The sequence below is a fragment of the Microtus ochrogaster genome, linkage group LG3 (assembly GCF_000317375.1).
Source record: "Microtus ochrogaster isolate Prairie Vole_2 linkage group LG3, MicOch1.0, whole genome shotgun sequence".
NCBI classification, from domain to species: domain Eukaryota; kingdom Metazoa; phylum Chordata; class Mammalia; order Rodentia; family Cricetidae; genus Microtus; species Microtus ochrogaster.
Window position 1 is genome coordinate 23623005 of NC_022029.1, and position 20152 is coordinate 23643156.

The 20152-nt window shown below is 36.3% G+C and overlaps 1 protein-coding gene across 1 annotated transcript in view; it reads left to right on the top strand.

The window, feature by feature from the left end:
* Maoa (monoamine oxidase A) overlaps positions 1–19808 on the top strand; it is a 72659-nt gene extending 52851 nt beyond the window's left edge. The window contains exons 6-15 of the mRNA XM_005360643.3: positions 1385–1526; positions 3908–4057; positions 4727–4886; positions 5695–5791; positions 10674–10727; positions 13994–14051; positions 15544–15641; positions 16465–16576; positions 17483–17545; positions 17757–19808. Coding sequence (XP_005360700.2) covers positions 1385–1526; positions 3908–4057; positions 4727–4886; positions 5695–5791; positions 10674–10727; positions 13994–14051; positions 15544–15641; positions 16465–16576; positions 17483–17545; positions 17757–17897 — 1075 coding nt within the window. The 3' untranslated portion in view covers positions 17898–19808. The remainder of the gene's footprint in view (positions 1–1384; positions 1527–3907; positions 4058–4726; positions 4887–5694; positions 5792–10673; positions 10728–13993; positions 14052–15543; positions 15642–16464; positions 16577–17482; positions 17546–17756) is intronic.
* Positions 19809–20152: the final 344 nt, after the last annotated feature.

Consider the following 20152-nt stretch of genomic DNA (forward strand, 5'->3'; position numbering starts at 1 on the left):
CAGCATTTGAGAGTCAGGGAAAGACAGATAGAGTTATCTTCCAGGAATAAGTCATCACAGCATTTGAGAGTCAGGGAAAGACAGATAGGGTTAGATGCTAACTTCCAGGATAAGTCATAGGGCCAAGGGTGGGGAGATACAGAAATAGATATAAAGTGAGGACATCGTATTTCCTATGAAATGGCCCAAGAAACATGGTACCTTATATGAATGACAACAAAAGCATGGGGATACAGGATAGATGGGTTTTTCTGGAGCAGCATCTTTCAGGAATGGTATATTGTTAGCATAGGAGAGAGTAAAGAGTAGATGTAGTTGGGATGTTAGGTATTCCTTACAGAGAGGAGAATAAGAAAAATGATGTTGAGGAATATCTTCCAGGATTAACCCAGAGGGAGGGGAGAGATTCAGACTTGTGAGTGATTAAGGCAATAGTATTTTCTACAAAGAAAATAAGGAGTAGCTTCTTGAAATGGCTTGAGAAGGGAAGGAAATTGACACATTTTAACAAGTCATTATGCCTGGAACATAGAGCAAGTAGTGAGATGAGTAATTGGAGTTGAACAGCCTATAAATGCATCTATTATATTGTCTGCATGCAAGATTTTTCCATTGTAGGCCATTATAGAATTTTTTAAATTTTGTTTTGTGTTTTAAAACTATGTTTTTAGTTTAGTTTAGTTTTGCTTGTGCATCAGCATGGCCTCTAACTTGCTATCTTCTTTCTTATGCCTACTGCATGCTGAGATTACAGACCCTGTTACCATGCTCAGTTTATCACCAAAATGTTTTGAAAGTCCCCATTGTGTTTAGCATGGCAGAGAGTACTAGAGACATGTAGGGTGATAATATGGAGTTCATCACTTTCTCTGTCCATGTAAGAGATTATACAGTAGCATGGACCAGAATGGAGGCAGAAGAGATGGAAAAGTGAGGAAAATCTTTAAAATAGATGAGATGTATGCCTAATGATCAAGGATATTGAATCTTTAGATAGACCATATTTGGGGCTAACCATATTTCTTAAAAGCAGGAGAAAACTTTTTCTTTTTTTTTCAAAAGTTAACAAATGATTTCCTATGGACATTGTGACGATGTGGTTTTCTTTTTTGTTGTTATTGTTGTTTTTCCAAAACAGTAGAATCACTTTCTATTTGTAAAGGTTTTGTAAAGGTTCATTCCTCTGAGTTCTGTATACATTTTTAATTAGGTTATTATTGATGCGTGTGTGTGTGTGTGTGTGTGTGTGTGTGTGACTGGTATATACATTTCACAGTATGTATGTGTCACGTGTGTGGAGATCAGAGGATAACTTTCAAGATTTTGTTTTCTCCTTCCTCCTATATGCATTGACATGTGATTTCTAATCTTATTCTGTGAACAGAACTGCTCGGGAATTTGCTTCTCTTTTTGTGAACATCAATGTGACTTCTGAGCCTCATGAGGTATCCGCCCTGTGGTTCTTATGGTATGTGAAGCAGTGTGGTGGCACCACTCGGATATTCTCAGTCACCAATGGAGGCCAGGTTTGTTCTGAAACTAACTTGCCAAGAACAATGCCTTGATAATATCTTCATTGTTACAATCATGTATGGTAGTATAAAATGATATAAAACTATGTCTGAAAATTTTCTCATTTTTTTATTCCTGAAAATTCATAGCTAAAGAAAGTTTTATTTTGAATTAATTAATGTTTCATTTTGAATTATGTCTTAATAATTAAGTTCTTTCCTTTAAAATGTAGCAAAGTGAAGCCATTTATATAGAAGTAATTAATTTCCAAGAATATTGTAGTGCTTATAAAATTAGTATACTTAAAATCATCCCTGTTCTTTATATAGGCTTCTTTATCCCACCTGTTTCTCACAAGTATTCTTTCTTGTTAACTACTGTAGAATGGAAATCACTCTTCTAATTCACACAAGTCATTTATGTCCATTCTTTTCATAGTAAGTTCTGTAGTTGTATTTTAGAATTTAACTGTCCCCTTGCAATTTGTTTTTGCTTCTATACATTTCTATTACTAACGATGAAGCAATTCAATTCATTGACCAAGTACATAATAAATAATAAGAGCAAAGCCTAAATACTAAATCCCAAGTCCTTAGACTCTGACATTCATTGCAAATCTCTCCCTTATCCAAAGAGAATGCTAGGAATGTTATGCTCAAGTAGAATGTTAATTAATTTGTTACAGATAAATTCTAGCTTATGCTGTTACCTGAGTTCCAGAATTCTGAGTGCATTTGATGAATTTAGACTTTGTCTTCAAAGTGAACCATTGTTCTCTTCAGGTGATCATCTGAAGTCTCCAAATTAATACAGGACATTTACATTTTTAAAATGTATACTTATGAACAGAAACTCAGTATTACTCCGTTTAACTCATTTTACCTTCTGAGGCATCTTACTCATGGGTTATCTGTATCCTTCATTTGTAAGGGACAGAATACTTCTAGACAAGCCCTATATGATCTTTTAGAAAGTAGAATTTTGATTTTTACTCTCAAGCCATTATCACAATATCTTTTAAAAGACCTTAACATTTGCCCCTTTATAATTCAATTTAATAAATTCTAAACATAGAAAAGAAGATAGTGAACAGATAGAACTAGTCCATGATTTTTATGTTATACTAGATTTCAAAGCACCTGTTTGGAAACATAGATCAGATTCAGTATTAAATAATTTAAATTTCTTCAGCAAGAATAAATGATAAATTTAAGTCTTAACCACTCTGTGATCATTTTTATAAAAAACTTTGATGTCCTCACTAAACGTCAGTTGCAAAAGTTACTACATAACTTCTCATAAGTGAGGTATCATAATTGTCAGTTTTGTCCTGCCCCACAGTTTACTGACATGCATTTGTAAGAACTCAAAAAATCTCCTACAGAAGGCTAAAAATATTCCCTATGCTGTTACCAAATATGCTGTATTAAGAACTTATTTTTTTTTTTTTTGGTTTGTGCTTAAGCAATATTCATGCTGAGAATAGCAGGTTACAGAAGGCAGAAAACTTCTGATCTTGCTCAAGAGAAATACTTAGCAATGTTTAAAAGAATAAACAGATCGCTATTCTGCCATGACTATGAAACTTACAGTTAGTTTTAAGAAGAAGATATTCAAAAGCTGAAATCAGGTTCCTAGGACCTGATTTGGCAATTTCTTTTTTTTTATTTATTAAAGATTTCTATCTCTTCCCCGCCACCGCCTCCCATTTCCCTCCCCCTCCCCCAATCAAGTCCCCCTCCCTCCTCAGCCTGAAGAGCAATCAGGGTTCCCTGCCCTGTGGGAAGTCCAAGGACCACCCACCTCCATCCAGGTCTAGTAAGGTGAACATCAAAACTGCCTAGGCTCCCCCAAAGACAGAACATGAAGTAGGATCAAAACCCATTGCCATTGATTTGGCAATTTCTGATAGGGCATTGCTAACCTTAATAGCATGCTAAGCTTATTCTTTTAGACTAATGTCATGTATAATAAAATATTTTCTATGTTCTTACCTGCTCAGGCAAGTAACTCCATGGGGAGATAGAAACCATATTGCCTAGGATCAACATAGATACCTTCCCTTCTCAGGGCACCTGACATATACCATACTTGTGCAAATTTGAAGTTCCTAGGCTTGCTGTTTTCATTTGATCAGAGCAGCATTGGCATAAGAGAACATTTTTTTTTCCTGATATCCGATTTTATATGATAGTAATGGCTTTTCCTTGCTAGAAGCTGTGTTGATGATGATAATTGAGGTACCTTGGCTTACTCTCTATTCTAATGATTTTTCCCACAATTGGCTATGGCAATGATAAGAGGTCTGGCATTTACCTTCTTGGAGATTTATGAATTAGTGGCAAATGTTCCACCATTCTCCTTTTATAACTTTTCTGCTTACTTTCTCCAACAGGAACGGAAATTTGTAGGTGGAGCTGGCCAAGTAAGTGAAAAGATGATGGATCTTCTTGGGGATAAAGTGAAACTGAACTCTCCTGTTACTTATATTGACCAAACAGATGACAACATCATTGTAGAGACACTGAATCATGAACACTATGAGGTAACTCATTATAATCAAAGGAGTTTATAGTCAATAGGTTTTGTGCTTTTTGCAACTTCTAATCATATATAATCTAATCAGTAATATAGTTAACTCTAGCATTTATCTACTGCAAGTATTCCAGATTGACAGATTTGGTTTACTTAATATCCGACTTTGCTTCTTTGTTGCTGTGATAAATACCATAACCAAAAGCAACTTTGAGAAGAAAGAATTTATTTGGCTTTCAGGTCTTGATCACAATCCATCATTGTGGGAAGTCACTAGAGATATTCAAACAGGAGCAGAGGCAGGAATCATGCAGAAGTGCTACTAATCGGCTTGCTCCTATGACTTGTTCATTTTGCTTCTTGTACTACTCAGGACCACCTGTCCAGGGATGATACCTTCCATAGAGGGCTGGACTGTCCCATATCAATCATTAATCAAGAAAATGCCCACAGACAAGCCAACATGCCAGTATGATGGAGGCAGTTCCTCAGTTGTGGCTCCCTTTTCCAAGCTAACTCTAGTTTGTATCAAATTGACAAAATATACCATCCCACCTATCTTGTTTTATTTTCTTGCTTCACAGATGCTTGATTTGGTATTTTTTTTAATGATGCTTTGTACCCTTTGCAAAGGCTGCAACTCATGTGTCAAGTGATATTTTTGCATATTGCATTTCAGTGTAAATATGTAATTAGTGCCATTCCACCAACTTTGACTGCCAAGATACACTTCAAGCCAGAGCTTCCACCTGAGAGAACCCAGTTAATTCAGCGTATTCCGATGGGGGCTGTCATTAAGTGCATGGTATATTACAAGGAAGCCTTCTGGAAGAAAAAGGGTAGGTTGCTCTTATTTGTGTTTGAACTATTAAGTAAAGAAACCACATTTTAGGTGTATTGAGAATATGCTGAATAGAAAAAGACAAATGTTTTAAAATTTGTAGAAAAATTGTAAATCTGTCTCTAAATTTCACAAAATGGCCTCAAGAGTGACTGTTGACAATGGGAGAAAAAGATGGGCATGCACTAGGAATATCAATTATGGGTCCACCACTGTCAAGCTCCTGGCATTTATCTTGCTGCTTATCCTTCATGAGCAGAACGAGACCACGGGACCTTGTGGAAAGTGCTGCTATGAAACCAACAATTCCTGGACTTCACCAGTTTATTGGCATCAGTCTCTAAACATAAAATGATTATAAGGCTTTGTGATAAATGCTTATTATGGTGTTGTGAATATTAAATGAGGCAGGGTTTAGGAAACAGGAAATTTCCAGTTATGGTTCTTGCTCATATCCAACAGAATTCTTTTCACAACTTCTGGTGTTAATGGAAGTGATTCCTTCTAGCTTATTCTGTCTTTTTCTCCATTTGTTCCTGCATTCAGGGCTATTTTACCATTTTCCCCATCTTACCATTTTACCATGCATGAGTCATAGCCCTCTGTGGAAAAAATGATAGAGATGGGCCATTTTCCACATAAGGAATAGTCATGTGTGTCTTTAAAATACAAGGGTCTAGAGTTAGAGCTAATAGTAGTACTTTAAAATTTTCCTTCCTTCTACTAAAATAGTTTATATACATTCTTTATATGTGTGTATCTCCAATGTTAATTTCAATTCCTTAATTAATTTTCTCCTGCTTAAGACTATTGTGGATGCATGATAATTGAAGATGAGGACGCACCAATTGCAATCACTCTGGATGACACCAAACCGGATGGATCAGTGCCTGCCATCATGGGGTAAGTTAGAGCTGGGTGTAGTTTCTAATTTGTGTTGGTATAGGTGCTGGCAAAGTATATTTCTTTATAATTAGACTCAATCAATAATACATATAAACTATATCATGTTTCCATGTGTTAGCGTATCCATAGCAATGTTTTTGTGTGTGGCACAAGAATGCCAGAAAACTACTACACTTGACACCATTTTTAACTTGTACTCACCTACCTATTCTCTATAGAAACTTACATGCTGTATGATAGTCAGTGTTTTCTAAAGACAGGATGTCTGCAGTCATTTTGGAAAGAAAACAACTTTACCCTATAAAACCTTTCAACTACAGTGTCTCTGTACTTGATCTGCTTTCCAAACACTGGTTGCATACAAAGTATCAGTGTCAGTATAACCCAGGCCACAAGTGGATGGCCTGTAGTTATCATTCACCAGCAATACTTCTTTTGTCTTCAGAAGTGCACTGATAATTCACCAGTCTGGGAACTAGTGCTCTGGAGAAGGAAGTGGGCCCTCACAAAGGAAATGCTAAGGAGAGACACACCTTCCTAGTTGCCTACCTTTGTCCTTCTAAAATATCCTTTATACATAGAAAGCCTTTAATTTTATTGCACTATAACAAAATAACACATGTTGATAATAGTGAAATGACTTTTAGAGACCAATGGTTTCTGATTTGGGGAAATGCAGGCCTCCTTGCTGAAGAGATGGTTGAGCTTTATAACTATCACATCATGCCATTTTGGAAAAGCTAAAAGAGAAAGGGGTCAGACCCAAGTTCCAAGGAACCTAAGAAGCAGGTTCTGCCTGGGTTACTCATAAAATGGTTACTAAACGCTCCTCTGGCTGTAATGTAAGAAATAGTACTAAATTCTGAGCAGGAACGTACAGTATAATTACCATAAAAAGCCATATATCCTGTTCATTTTTAGTCCCACTGAGCAAGACAGGATCCAGGTAGTTTAGCCAGCTTGGCATTTCTATAGGCAACAAAAAGCAAATCAGGGTACAAGTTTTAGAAAGTCAGTGATAGTTCAGTTATGGATGGAAGAACTTCAGATGTCCTTCCCTTATGCTCCACTGGAGTTGTTGGCTTTAAACAGGGACATATGTGTTGACATTCTTCCAAGTATGCTGGAACTATTTAGGAAATGCCTAAAATGATGTATTTATTGTTTTAACTTTATTTTATTGCTAAAAGATGTATATTTGCGTGAAAAATGTTTTAATAATATCTACTTTGTGGAATGATCAAATCAGGTTTGTTATTATATCCTTTACCTCATATGGTTATTTTTTTATGATAAGAACATTAAAAACGTTGTTTAGCTATTTTAAAATATATAATAAATTAATATTAACTATGGCCACCCTACTGTTCAGTAGATCACCGAATTTATTCCTCCAGTTTAACTGGTACTTTATGTTTATGGGAGGCCAGACATTACTTTTTTCATATATGAAGAACCACTGAAAACAATTATGATGCAAGAGATCTCATTCCTTCTTTCTGTTTAAAATGCAGAACAGAGATTTTAAAAGGTAGATGGTTTCTTTGTCCTCCCTTGCATCTCATTTATGTTAGGATAAGTTCTCCTTTACTGTAAATAGCATTTTATTAGCTTGGAGCCAGAGCCAGAGGAATCTGCAAGCTGACCTCCAAAAGTAGCTTCCAGTGTACTTGCCTTCTCATGATTTCCCATTTCCACAAACCTAAAACTTTGTTCCTTTGTTTCTAAAATGTGTTGTTCTTTGTTGTATATGTAGTATAAGCCAGACTTGCCACTTCTAGGATACTTTTCACCAGTGTGTCTCCTAAAGGACAAACACTGCGAAGGATAATAAACTTGCATATTTTTCTTTTCTTTTTTTTATTTAAAATTTTTTTATTTCACATACAAGCCCCAATTCCCCCTCCCTCCCCTTCTCCCACCCTCCCCTCTTCCCCCATCCCACCCCAAACCACTCCTCAGAGGGGGTAGGGCCTCCCTTGGGGAGTCAACAAAGTCTCGCATATCATTTTCCTTTTGTAAATCTCTTTTGTTGTTATTGTTACAACAATATGAGGATTGAGAAGAAATATTTCATCTTACATTGCTGTTGTTGACAGCTACTCTTGTTACATTAGGTCAGTAGCTTCCTCCCTCTCCTATTTTGTATGTACAACACTGCATATTGAACCTAGGGTCTGGTACATGCTAGGCAAATGTCTTCTACTATTTTGTGTGATTTATTTTGATATCGGGTCTCACTAAATTACTCTGTAGCAAAACTGGTTTTAAACTTTCCTGTTTCAGAATCCTGAGTAGCTGCAATTGCAGGACTGTGCTGCCAGACTCAGTTCAATTGCTTGTGCTTTCTTCCTTCCTTCCTCTAACCCTCCTTTCCTCCCTCCCTCCCTCCTTCCTTCTTTCCTTTCTCTTGAGGCAGGTTCTCCTATAGCCAAACTTGGTTTGTAATTGAGACTGACCTTTAACTCCTGATCCTCTGGCCTCCACCTTCTAAATGCTGGGATTGCAGACATATGTCAGCACATCCGACTTTGTACTTTGTTCCTGATAATGAAAACCTTGTAGATTATCACTTCTACTTTGGTCTTTGAATCTGGCCCTAAGAGCCTCAAAAACAAGGGTAATAATTAACTAGCACTGTGTTTGTAATAACCATCACCTTTTAGAAACTGTACTTTAGAACTATTAAATGTCTTCAATGCAACTCCAGCATGTTTGATTTCCACAGTAAATGGCTAAAGAAAGTTGAACAGTATTTGTCCATAGTTAAAGTGATTATTGTATTCCTAGTGAGATTTTATAGTTGATAAACAACACTGTCTTTGAAGTCACAACCATACAAAATCAGCTGACTAATAATTTAATTTTTCATCAGATCTTGGTAATTTTCTTTAAAATAGTATACAAGTCTAAACTTAATGATTATTGCGCAAACCTAAAATATAACCAAATCCATTAATTTTGAGTCAAAACTAAAAGTGCTAACTCAAGCAAAATTATTATTGTATCCTATAATGTTGACTAGTTCAAATATCATTTTAATTCATTCATTTTTAAATATTAAGACACAAATGCTGGATTTCATTGTGGCATTTCCATCCATACTTTGTTTTCGTAGATACTTCTCTTCCATTCTCCATCCCCACCTCTAGTACCACTCTTGCTGGTATCTTTATTTAAATAATATCTGTCTCTGAAACTCCATCCTGTGTTAACATTCTTTGTATCTTTGCTTCTCTGAACATTTTCTAATAGCAGTTTTAAAAGAGTTGCTAGTCAAATTGATGAACACTTCTATTCAGGGGTGAGGAGAAGAGGAAATATCATCTTTCAGCCTTGATCTATCTATCTATTTGATCTCTCCAGAAAAAAAGTAAAATTTTACCCATTTTTAATGAAGAAATAGTTTCATTACACTAGTTCATTTAGATTGGTAGTGGATACTGGAAAATAGATCCAGAACTTTATATATACTAATCAAGTGCTTTACCACTGAGCTATGTCTTCACACCTCCCTTGGATTTTATAATATATCTATTTCTATTAATAGTATAAGTAAGGATTTCATCTCACAATTGAATTCTTTAAAATGTACGTACAGTTAATATCATTGACATAATATATAGGATCTATTTGACTAAAGGGACCAGATAGATTATAGTTGAGCTTTACTGAGTTAGTTTGTTGGGAGGCTCTATTTAATCATTTTCCAGGAAGCTGACTTAGAGATAGACACATGGATACAGGAGACTTATTGGGGTGAACTTTAGGGAGTACTGCCTTTGTGGAAGGGAAGGAATCAGAGAGAATGTTGAATGTCAGTGCTGTCTAAACCAAGATCTCAGCCAGCCCCTAGAAATATGGAAGCTGGAATGACCTTTCATCACACTTGTTCCAAACTTAGACAAGGGAATGGGCCAACTTAATCATTGGCTATCAATTGCCTCTTAGGAGGGGCAGGATATTGTTTCAGGAACTTATCTGCTGGTGAATATAATTGCTGGGGAAGGGTTTAATATGTGAGCTAAGGGCACCAATTGTAGTAATATGAGCGGCGAGGTTGCGTCCCCATTACCCCGGCCGCACCCCGGCCGCCTCCGGCTAGCTTTACCCAAAATAATTACATGGACACTGTATTCTTTTAATCACTGCTTGACTCTTTAGCACTAGCCCTTTTCTCGGCTAACTCTCGCACCTGGACTAACCCATTTCCAATAATATGTGTCGCACCCCAAGGTGCGCTTACCAGGAAGATTCTAGCCTACGTCCATCCTGGGTCGGAGCTTCATCGCGTATGCCTCAGAGAGCAGAGCTCTCGCCTCTGCCCGCTAGAGTGGAGTATCTCGTGTCTCTCTGAGAGGAGAGCTGTGGAGTCTGACCTCACTTCCTCTTCCGCCCAGCATTCTGCTCCGTTCACTCCTCCCCCTACGTTCTAACCTATCAGGGCAAGCAGCTTCTTTATTTAATTAACCAATGGCCTTCCTCCATCAACCAATTACTGGTTCTGAAGAGCATTTGGGCAGGGAGTGAGGAGTGTATCATTGCATTTATGGTAGGTGTATATTAATAATTGTCCAGTTTTTATTGAGTGTCATTGCCATGATAATCATCTAATGCTATCTTAATATGCCTAACATCTAATTTCCTATAATATCAAATATGATGTTAAATTTTAGAAGTAAAATATTGAACAAGAAATTATCTGTTAATTAGGAACTCACAGTCTAGCAGAGTTTTGGATGCAGAGGAAACCTGAAGACAGGATGGCATTTGCTGTAGGGGAAGGGGAGGGTTGGGAGAGTTCATTAATGCTGAGTACATAGTGGTATATATTTATCATGACTATAACTGCCCATTCAAATGTGGCTTCTTTCTCCAGCTTCATACTTGCCCGGAAAGCTGATCGACTTGCTAAACTACATAAAGAAATAAGGTAAACAATTTATATCTGAAAAATCAATAAATGTTGCCTTTACATTTTGTTTGTTGCACCAACAATAGTAGAACAATAGCAAGAAGAGCACAATAATTTACAAATATTCCCAACCTCAACAATTCAACATTTTAAATACTTTGCTATGTTCTCCTTGGTCAAGTCAATGTCTATGTGCATGTGTTAATTTTACACATTTGTGTTCATTTTATGTGGTTAAGAGATAGGGTTTTCCTGTGAGATAATTGAAGGTAGCCAGAATACTGTAATAGAGCCCTCATGGCTTAGCCACTTTTCCGAAGAGCACGCCCCCTTTGAATACCATCACTTTGGTAGTAAAGTTCTAACAAGGAAAAAACATAATGTGGTGTGTGTGTGCACGCGCGTGCACATGTGCATGTATATATGTGTTGGCTCATGCATACCATAACACATGAGTGGAGAACAGAGAACAGTTTTGTGGTATCAGTTTTCTTCTACCTTGAAATGGGTTCCAGGAATTGAACTCAAATCATCAGGATTATATAGCAAGCATGTGTACTCACTGAATCATCCTACTAACTCCAACATAGGAATTTTGGAGGGTTGCATACATTCAGATCTTAGCCACTAACATGTGACGAAGTCAAGAGAAGCGGATAACACATCCACAGTTTTTTTCCATTCCACTACAGTAAGCTTGACATTTTCAGTTGGATTTCCTGCATTTCCTTTCTGTTAATAATAAAATAAATACCAGACTGGAGGTAGACATTTGGTTATGATTCCACATACGGGCTGAACTGTAAAGTTTTTGTAAGCCAAAACCTTTACTGAATACATCAGTGATAAGAACAGTAGTTTTCAAAACTGACTGTGCCTAACTCTCACAGAAAGTATTTGGAAAGTCTAATCTCTTGAGGCTTATAGAATATAATTCAGTAGGTCTGAAGTAGAGACTTAGAATTTGTATTTTTTAACTACCTGCTCAAGTGATTATGAGGAGGAGACAGTTTGATAAGCTAGTGGTTTAATACAACTATAAAATGTTGTGCATGGTGGCCTCATTTGGCTGCAGCTTAAAATATATTCTATTATTTTTAAGGACAAACTAATCTAAATATATTACTCTGAGTAGAGAATATATCTCAGTGGTAAAACACATCTTTTTTGTGTGTGAAACCCAGTGTTTCATCCCTGTCACACATACATAGAACCTATTTCTGTATAACATTATTGTCTTCCATATATCTTCTCAAAAGTTTTAATTTAAATGAGGGAAGGGAATGGGAAAGATAATTCTCTGATGTGTTTATACAAGCTTGTCTTTGGCTCATATAATAATATGAAATACAGTAAATGTTACTATGTTTTTATTATTTATGATTAAAAGTTATTTACAATGAAGGTTGAATTTTAGGTTTAGTTCTAATTTAGTAAAGATTTTATTATACGTAAAGAAAATAAGTTAAACACATCAAGCTTTTTAGAATACTGATTGACAATATTCTTATTTGTCTTGGCAATAGTCTTAGCTGACTCTGAATGTCTGAATTACTGCTTATAATCTCTCATAAAGTTAGAATCTGCAATCTCTTTGTGGCACAGAAAAGAGGATACAATGTAGAAGGCAGGCTGCGATCCCACCCAGCTCCCGCACAGCTAGCTTTACAACCGAAATAACAACACACAAATTGTATTCATTTAAACACTGCTTGTTTCAGCCTCTTACTGGCTAACTCTCACATCTTGATTAACCCATTTCTAATAATCTGTGTAGCACCACCAGGTGGTGTCTTACTGGGAAAGATTCAGCATGTCTGACCTGGCGGCTGGCTCCATGGCATCTGCCCTCACTTCCCTTCTTCCCAGCATTCTTGTCTGTCTACTCCACCCACCTAATTTTCTGCCCTATCAAAAGGCCAAGGCAGTCTCTTTATTAACCAATGAAAGTAACACATAGACAGAAGGCCCACCTACATCAATACAATACTGGACTGATCATAGAATTTGACTCAACACATATTGAGCACCTACTATGGACAGAATACTCTGAATAGTAAAGGTTTGCCTTCCCATTGCTCAACTGAATAAAGGAATCTGAAGCTCACTGAACTTCAGCTTCATCTCTTAAATGGAGAATTTAGATTAGACAGAGAAAACAAATAAACTTATGACTTCTTCCTGTATGTTAGGGCTTCTAGTCAAGCATTTTCTAACAGTCCTAGAATTAACATATCCACTTAACATTATGTGACATCATTCATGAGTGACATTTGTCTCCTGTAAAACCTTACATAAAAACAGTATACCAATAAATAGCATGTATAATTCTATCTCCTCTTCTCGACTTAACTTTCTGTACATACATGATAGGAGTCTAAGAGTTATATATATCAATGGTATAAAAACAATGATATCAAGAGTGATAAGCTTAAATTTTGTTCCACACTATTTAGAGAAATTGGGGTTATGTTTTAAAAATATTTTCTAATGTAATTGGCAATATAAACTTGTATATTTTTATAGTTGGTTCTTTAATACTAGTAAGCTTGGCTCTTGCATGTATGTGTGCACTCACACATACATATTTTTAACCATTTCTTTCACCTGGTCTTAATGTTTTTTATGGGTTTGAATTACACCTTTCCCTCATTTTCATAAAAATTGTTTTCTGATTGTTCATTAGCCTTTAACAAATATTTCAGATGCATTTTCACATGTTTAAAAAGAGTAAATGTCAGTAATATATATATATATATATATATATATATATATATATATTCAATACTTGAGATAGAGCCATTAACTTAGAAGATGGGTAGATTTAGTAACTTAGGTTTTTAAAAAGTTTACCAGGAATAGTTGTGAGTTTTAATTGTATCTTCTTTCAAGAAGAGATTAGCTAGGCATGGTAGAATACACCTATAATTCAAACACTCAAGAGGCTGAGACAAGGGAATCACAGCAAGTTTGAAACCACCCTTATCTCCATAGCAAGTTACAGGCTATACATAATGAGACTTTGACTTTTAAAAAAGGAAAATTCTGTTGCTTCCTCAAATTATTGTACTGAGGCATATGATATTAACCAGCATATACAAATACACTGAGACATTTAAGCTGAGTACAGGGATTAATTGACTATTTGTTTTATAGTTACAGAAGGCTATTAAGTTTCATTTTTTTCTTCAAGGAAGTCACTATCAAGTACCCTAGAACTTAATGTGTTTATACTATGCCCATCAGTTATTACTTATTTAACATACCTTTGCTTTTCTCTGTAGGAAGAGGAAAATCTGTGAGCTCTATGCCAAAGTACTGGGATCTCAAGAAGCTTTACATGTAAGAACCCCTAGTCTTTAAGAGACTGTGCTCTGTTGGGTCAAAGTGGTAAATTAAAGCAAGTTCTGGTTTCTTGTAAGTCTTAAGTGGCGAATAGAAATAGGTGTGTTTAATTTAGAGAATTAATTTCAGTAATCCAAAAGTATTAAAAACTAGTGTCAGGTACATAGAACTTGTGATATGACATTCCTTTGGGCTTTTTAAATATTCACTGCATAATAGACATTCAGCTGTAGTAAGAGACCTGGGGCTACAATCACTAGGTCACGGATCATTGAGATTAGTCTGCAAAACAGAGATCCTGTGCTTCTGTCATTGTCAAGTGCTTGCTATTAGCCGGGCGGTGGTGGCGCACGCCTTTAATCCCAGCACTTGGGAGGCAGAGGCAGGCGGATCTCTGTGAGTTCGAGACCAGCCTGGTCTACAAGAGCTAGTTCCAGGACAGGCTCCAAAACCACAGAGAAACCCTGTCTCAAAAAACCAAAAAAAAAGTGCTTGCTATTAAATAAAAACCCCAGATATGTCACCATGTGTTGCTGAAGGCTTTGTGATATATATTTTACACACCAGGCTTAATGTTTGCCCTGGTCAAAGATATACTAATTCATTTCTCCATGTGGAGAATCAATTCATACGTCATTTGGTACTCCAAGATTTTTTTTTATACTGCTTCTGAAAGTAGTGAGAAGGAAGCGGCTTCTGAAGAGCCTACCAATAGCTGAGGACTTTTTTCTGTGGATTATTGTTTAAACTGTGCAAATACTAAACATTTAGAATGTGATAGGGGAGTCATGGGGAAAAAAAGTGCTCCCCAAGGAGCACTTTCATTTTGTGTCCTTTGAGCAGTATTTTTATCATGTACTTTTCCAGCTTAGCAAAGGAATATGAAATAATGTTTTGTGCTCATCTTTTACTTGCTCCCTCCCACCCTGCCATTATTAGTGATGCCTGAGTAGATTGGAAAGTAAAGTCCACTTTCTTAAACACTCCAGAATTTGGAGAAGACCTTTCCAAAAGCTAATTGTTAGTAGTGTTTCCTGAAGGCTTAGCTTTACATTCTACTATCTGCATGGATGAGAGCATCCTTGCTACCAAGTATTGGGCTACGTTTTGACTACCTTAGGCAAGATGTTAAGAAAATCTGTATTTTTATTTTACATTGTACTTTTTTTTTTGTCTTACAGTGCTGGGAATTAAACTTGGGATCTTGTGCATGTTATGAAAGTGATTTACAACTCAGTTTCATTCCTGGACTGAAGTTTTTCTCTCTTCCCCTCCTCCTTCTTCCCACTTTCCTTTTCTTTCTAATTTTCTTATTTATTTTCATTGTGCTGGGGCTCAAACTCAGAGCCTGGCACATACACTCCCATTACCACTTTATGCTTTAAATATAAGCTGTTTTGTTAATGTAACATACACAAGGCCTTCACTGTTGGCAGGTAACAATTCAACTTTTATTTCCTTTTGTAATTTTCTTCTCATTGAACTACAGCCAGTCCATTATGAAGAGAAGAACTGGTGTGAAGAGCAGTACTCCGGAGGTTGCTACACAGCCTACTTCCCTCCCGGCATCATGACCCAGTATGGAAGGTACTGCCCCATCACTGCACCAACTCATACAGGGCTGGCACACATTCAAACAAGCTGTGTTTAATAAGACTTGTAGAAATAGGCAATACTCTTATTTGTACATCCCCGATAAATAGTCAGCTTGTAAATCAATGCATGCCCCCAGAGAAATGGATGTTAACACATAGAGTTGTAGCAGAGTACTAGGCAGGATGTCAGATGTCAGCAGCACTTGTAAGATGAAGACAACCACATTGTCCTTTGAGAAGCCCTTTGAATTCTCCTCAGCATTTATTTTCACAGGGTTACCCAGCCATAGGACAATGGATGTGTTTGTCCAACACATCTGTCTTGTCAACAGAGAGGCATCATATATTCTTCTTCAAAGGAAAAATTCCTAAGTGTATACAGCTGAGATGGGAGGAGATGAGATCTACATGGCCTGGGAGTCTACCCTTACTTAGAAATACCATGTTTCATATACATTGTTATTTCTTTGCCATATAGGCATAGGATTCAGGGTTACTTGCTCAGTTTCAAGAGATGCTACATAAGAGTACTGTAGCCATATGTTCTCACAGGCTGACTAGCTGGCTGAAAATGTCATCATCACCTTTAGTGATGAGTAAATTTACAGTCTACTTCTCCCAGGCTTGATAGTTTAGATCCTTGTGCACAGGTATAGAAAGCAAAGAGTAGCCTTTTACTTTGGGCTGAGTCTCATGAGTGTTTTCTCCTTGATTGGTTTCCCTTCCTTTTGTGGACTAGATGAAGACAGTGATTGGCTCATTTCCCCTCAGCACATTTCCATTTAACTCTGTGTGAACTCTTTATTTCCTTGAAGGGTGATTCGCCAGCCAGTGGGCAGAATTTACTTTGCAGGCACAGAGACAGCTACACAGTGGAGTGGCTACATGGAAGGAGCAGTCCAAGCTGGAGAACGAGCAGCTAGAGAGGTAAGGAAGGAATCTAAGGTGCACTTCTTTTTCGTTGTAATTACATCTCAGGAAGCAGTACTGGGAATTGAATTGAAGGCATCATGCATGAGAGGTGTGGGGTATACCAATGAGCTGTATGTAGCCTAGCCCTGTGACAGCATTCTTGTCATCTTGTCTTTCTTGTTGTTTTATGTTTATATGGATATACTACAACAAATTAGATGCTTGGGCTATTTTATTGACATGTATACATGCCATTTGTATTTCTTGTGCATATTTGTGGGGTACACTTAATATTTTGATACCTATGAATAATATGCAACAATCAAATCAAGATAATTAGCATCTCCTTCATATCAAACATGTATCGTTTCTTTGAATCATTCAAAATCCTTTCTTCTAGCTCTTTGAAACTATATAGTAAATTTTGATTATCCATAGTGACCCTATATTGCTATAGAATGTTAGAATTTGTTCTTCCCTTTGAACCATATTTGATACCTATTATTCACTCTCAGTAGTCTTACTCCCTGTTGCCTTTCTTAACTTCTGGTGGCCTCTGTTCTTTTTTTTACTTCTATAACATCCACTTTATTTGGCTTCTGCATATAATGGATAGCATGTACTTTTTGTATTTCTAGGGATGACAGATTTCATTTAAGGTTGTATTGTCCTTTAAGCTCATCCATGTTGTAAGACTGATAACATTTCATTCTTATTTAAAGCTGAATAATGTTCCATTGTATGTGAATAACAAATTTTCATTATCCATTCATCCATCTATTTCTTGACACTGATAGACACTGATAATTATGTATAGATTTCTTCGACACCCACCTGTGGGTTTATCAATGTTTAATATGTTTTGAGTCTATCAAAAATATATAATGTTACATTATAATGCCATAGTCACTTCTCTTTCAGGTCTTGAATGCTCTAGGAAAAGTTGCCAAGAAAGACATATGGGTTCAAGAGCCTGACTCTAAGGTAAGTTTGGCTACTCCATCTCTATAGACAAGCTACAAGGCAAAAAAAATTGCATTGCCCTTCTTTCAGCCTTTATTATAGATGTAACTGTCTTGGGAATAGAAATGCACACTATTACATATATTTTATTACATATAGTTTATTACATATAGACTTTGTTTCTTCTAGTTGCGCAAGAATTTCTGTTAATGACCTATGTTCATTTATCTAGGATGTTCCAGCATTTGAAATAACCCACACCTTCTTGGAGAGGAACCTGCCTTCCGTGCCTGGTCTACTAAAGATCACTGGTTTTTCCACCTCTGTGGCTCTTCTCTGCTTTGTATTGTACAAGTTTAAACTGCTGCCGTGATCCTGAATTTTTTCACCCTCAGGCCTCCTGCTTGATCATCCTTAGCACCATCACTATCAAAAAGAAAATGTGGGTGAATTACAGCCTGTGTCACTGGGCCATTTAAGTGCACTTGATTTAACCCTCCTCAGTTTAATCTCAGTCTTTGTAAAGTGATAACAATCCAAAGAATCACCTAGCTAATTTTAGTAAGATTAAGTTTCATTCTGTTTATTACACTAATTTGTGTTTGCTGGTAGAATAAAATCCTGTGAGTATTTGATTTCAAAAAGGTGAAATACTTGTGAGGAATAATTTCTGGGTTCTGTTTTTCTTGCCTTTAACGCGAAATAGTTGATGGTTTCAGAAATAAAACATTTGACTTATTGTGATTTTCATGTAGCTACCCAAATGTGCAGAATAAAATGGTGGCTGAAATGTTCTCTAGGTATCCTCACTGACCAGTTCCATATGAGACAAACTACAATAGGTACTTTCTTTTCTGGACTGTATCTAAATATGAATTGGCCCTTGTAAGTAACATTCTGTGCTGATTTAAAGAAAGTAGCATTTTTTCATAGAATTGGATCCCTAAACCACCTGTGTCTTCAATGTGGTTAAATATTAGTATGCCATTTTCTCTCAAGTACCAAAGGACACATAAAATTTTCTCTATTGTTATTTATTGAGACAGGCAAATACAGAAATAAAATTAAGGCTCAATCTGATAACATTACTTGTTTTAATTATTAGGTTTTATGACAACCATTAAATTAAATGATTTTATATACCCAGACTGAGTTCTTGATCTTAGAAGTATTGTGAGCCTGGAATGGTACCTATCTATTCTCTTTTCCATTTGAAAAAAAAAAAACCTGTCAATTAAAAGAAAAAAAAACACTTTCCAAAGGTTTCAACCACAAAGCCCTTCCTCTTTTAAAAAAATATAAACATATTTTTTATTTAAGAAAAATTAAAAGATTGCTAGCACATGCCAGTCAACCCAAGTTTATTACACTAGATTTGTCCTAAATACAAACTTAAGCCTCTGGATAATGATATGAGAACTTGAGATCTTTAAAGTTTTGCCCATTCTAAGAGCAAAGATCTAGTTTTTCTGCCCTGCTTTATCTTGTAATTCAAAGCATTTTAACTAACTTAAAAGATTCAGTGATGTCTTATACTCCAGTACATAAGGAGTTGCCTGGATTCATATCAAACTGCAGTGAGAATTCTCATCACTAATCTGTTAGAGTTGTGTGTATTAACTTACTGATTAACTCAGCCCTGACACACCTTGAGAAATGATTTAAACAGCTGAACTGGCAATGGTTCTAACGGTATTCAGATTATTAGCATTGAACTATTGAACGCTGAAAATCTCCTGAGTTTGCAGTTTACCCTCTTCTGCTTCTTAGAAATCCAATTAATCCATCCTAATTATATCAATCCTATTAAGCTACAGCTTGGGTATTAAAATGATTTCTAGTACAGATGTGCTTTGATATGTAATGAGAGTTGAGAAACACCATACGTGAGGTTGTCTACCACAAAGATAGATCATAGATCTTTTTTCTATGACAGAGAAAAAAAAAGTCATTTTAAGAGGTTGATAATCCTAATCCCCTTCACAGCTCTGAATACCAGTTGGCCTTTTTAATAGTTAGGATGAGAATTAGATATAAGAAGTATACCTTTTTGTCACAGCTGTTAAATATGGACTCATTATGATGAAAAAAGTTAAACTTTACTGAAAGACCGTGAACTTTATTTTGCTTGATGGTTGTGAACTTGGTGCCCAATGTTCCATGTCCAAAGTTGGCCCCAGTGCTACATGTGAGTGTTTGTCTATGTATATGATTTGACACTGAAGTAAGATTTTGTCTGTATGGTACTGGGTTTTGTTGTTAATAAAATTTGATGCCACCTTCATTCAGATAGACTTCTCTTTTTGGCTGATAGTTCTATTAGAAGGTTCAAATGGGTTCCCATGTCCAGAAATGTACAGAGGATGAACTTCTAAAAAGCAGTTGATATTGAGACTTCAGATTCTCAACACTAGGTTTTGTCTTCAAGCCCAGGAATAGATCAAATGCTATAATATTATAGTTGATCTGACTGGGCCACAGTTGTGTGTTCTACCTACAATTTGTGGTGTCTCACCTAATTAGTTTATGATGCCTAGAGCAGGTCACTGGGATTCTCTGCCTCAGTTTCCCTATCTGGGCAAAGATTATCATGAGACCTTATAGAGAAGTAGAGAGTAGATGACCTAT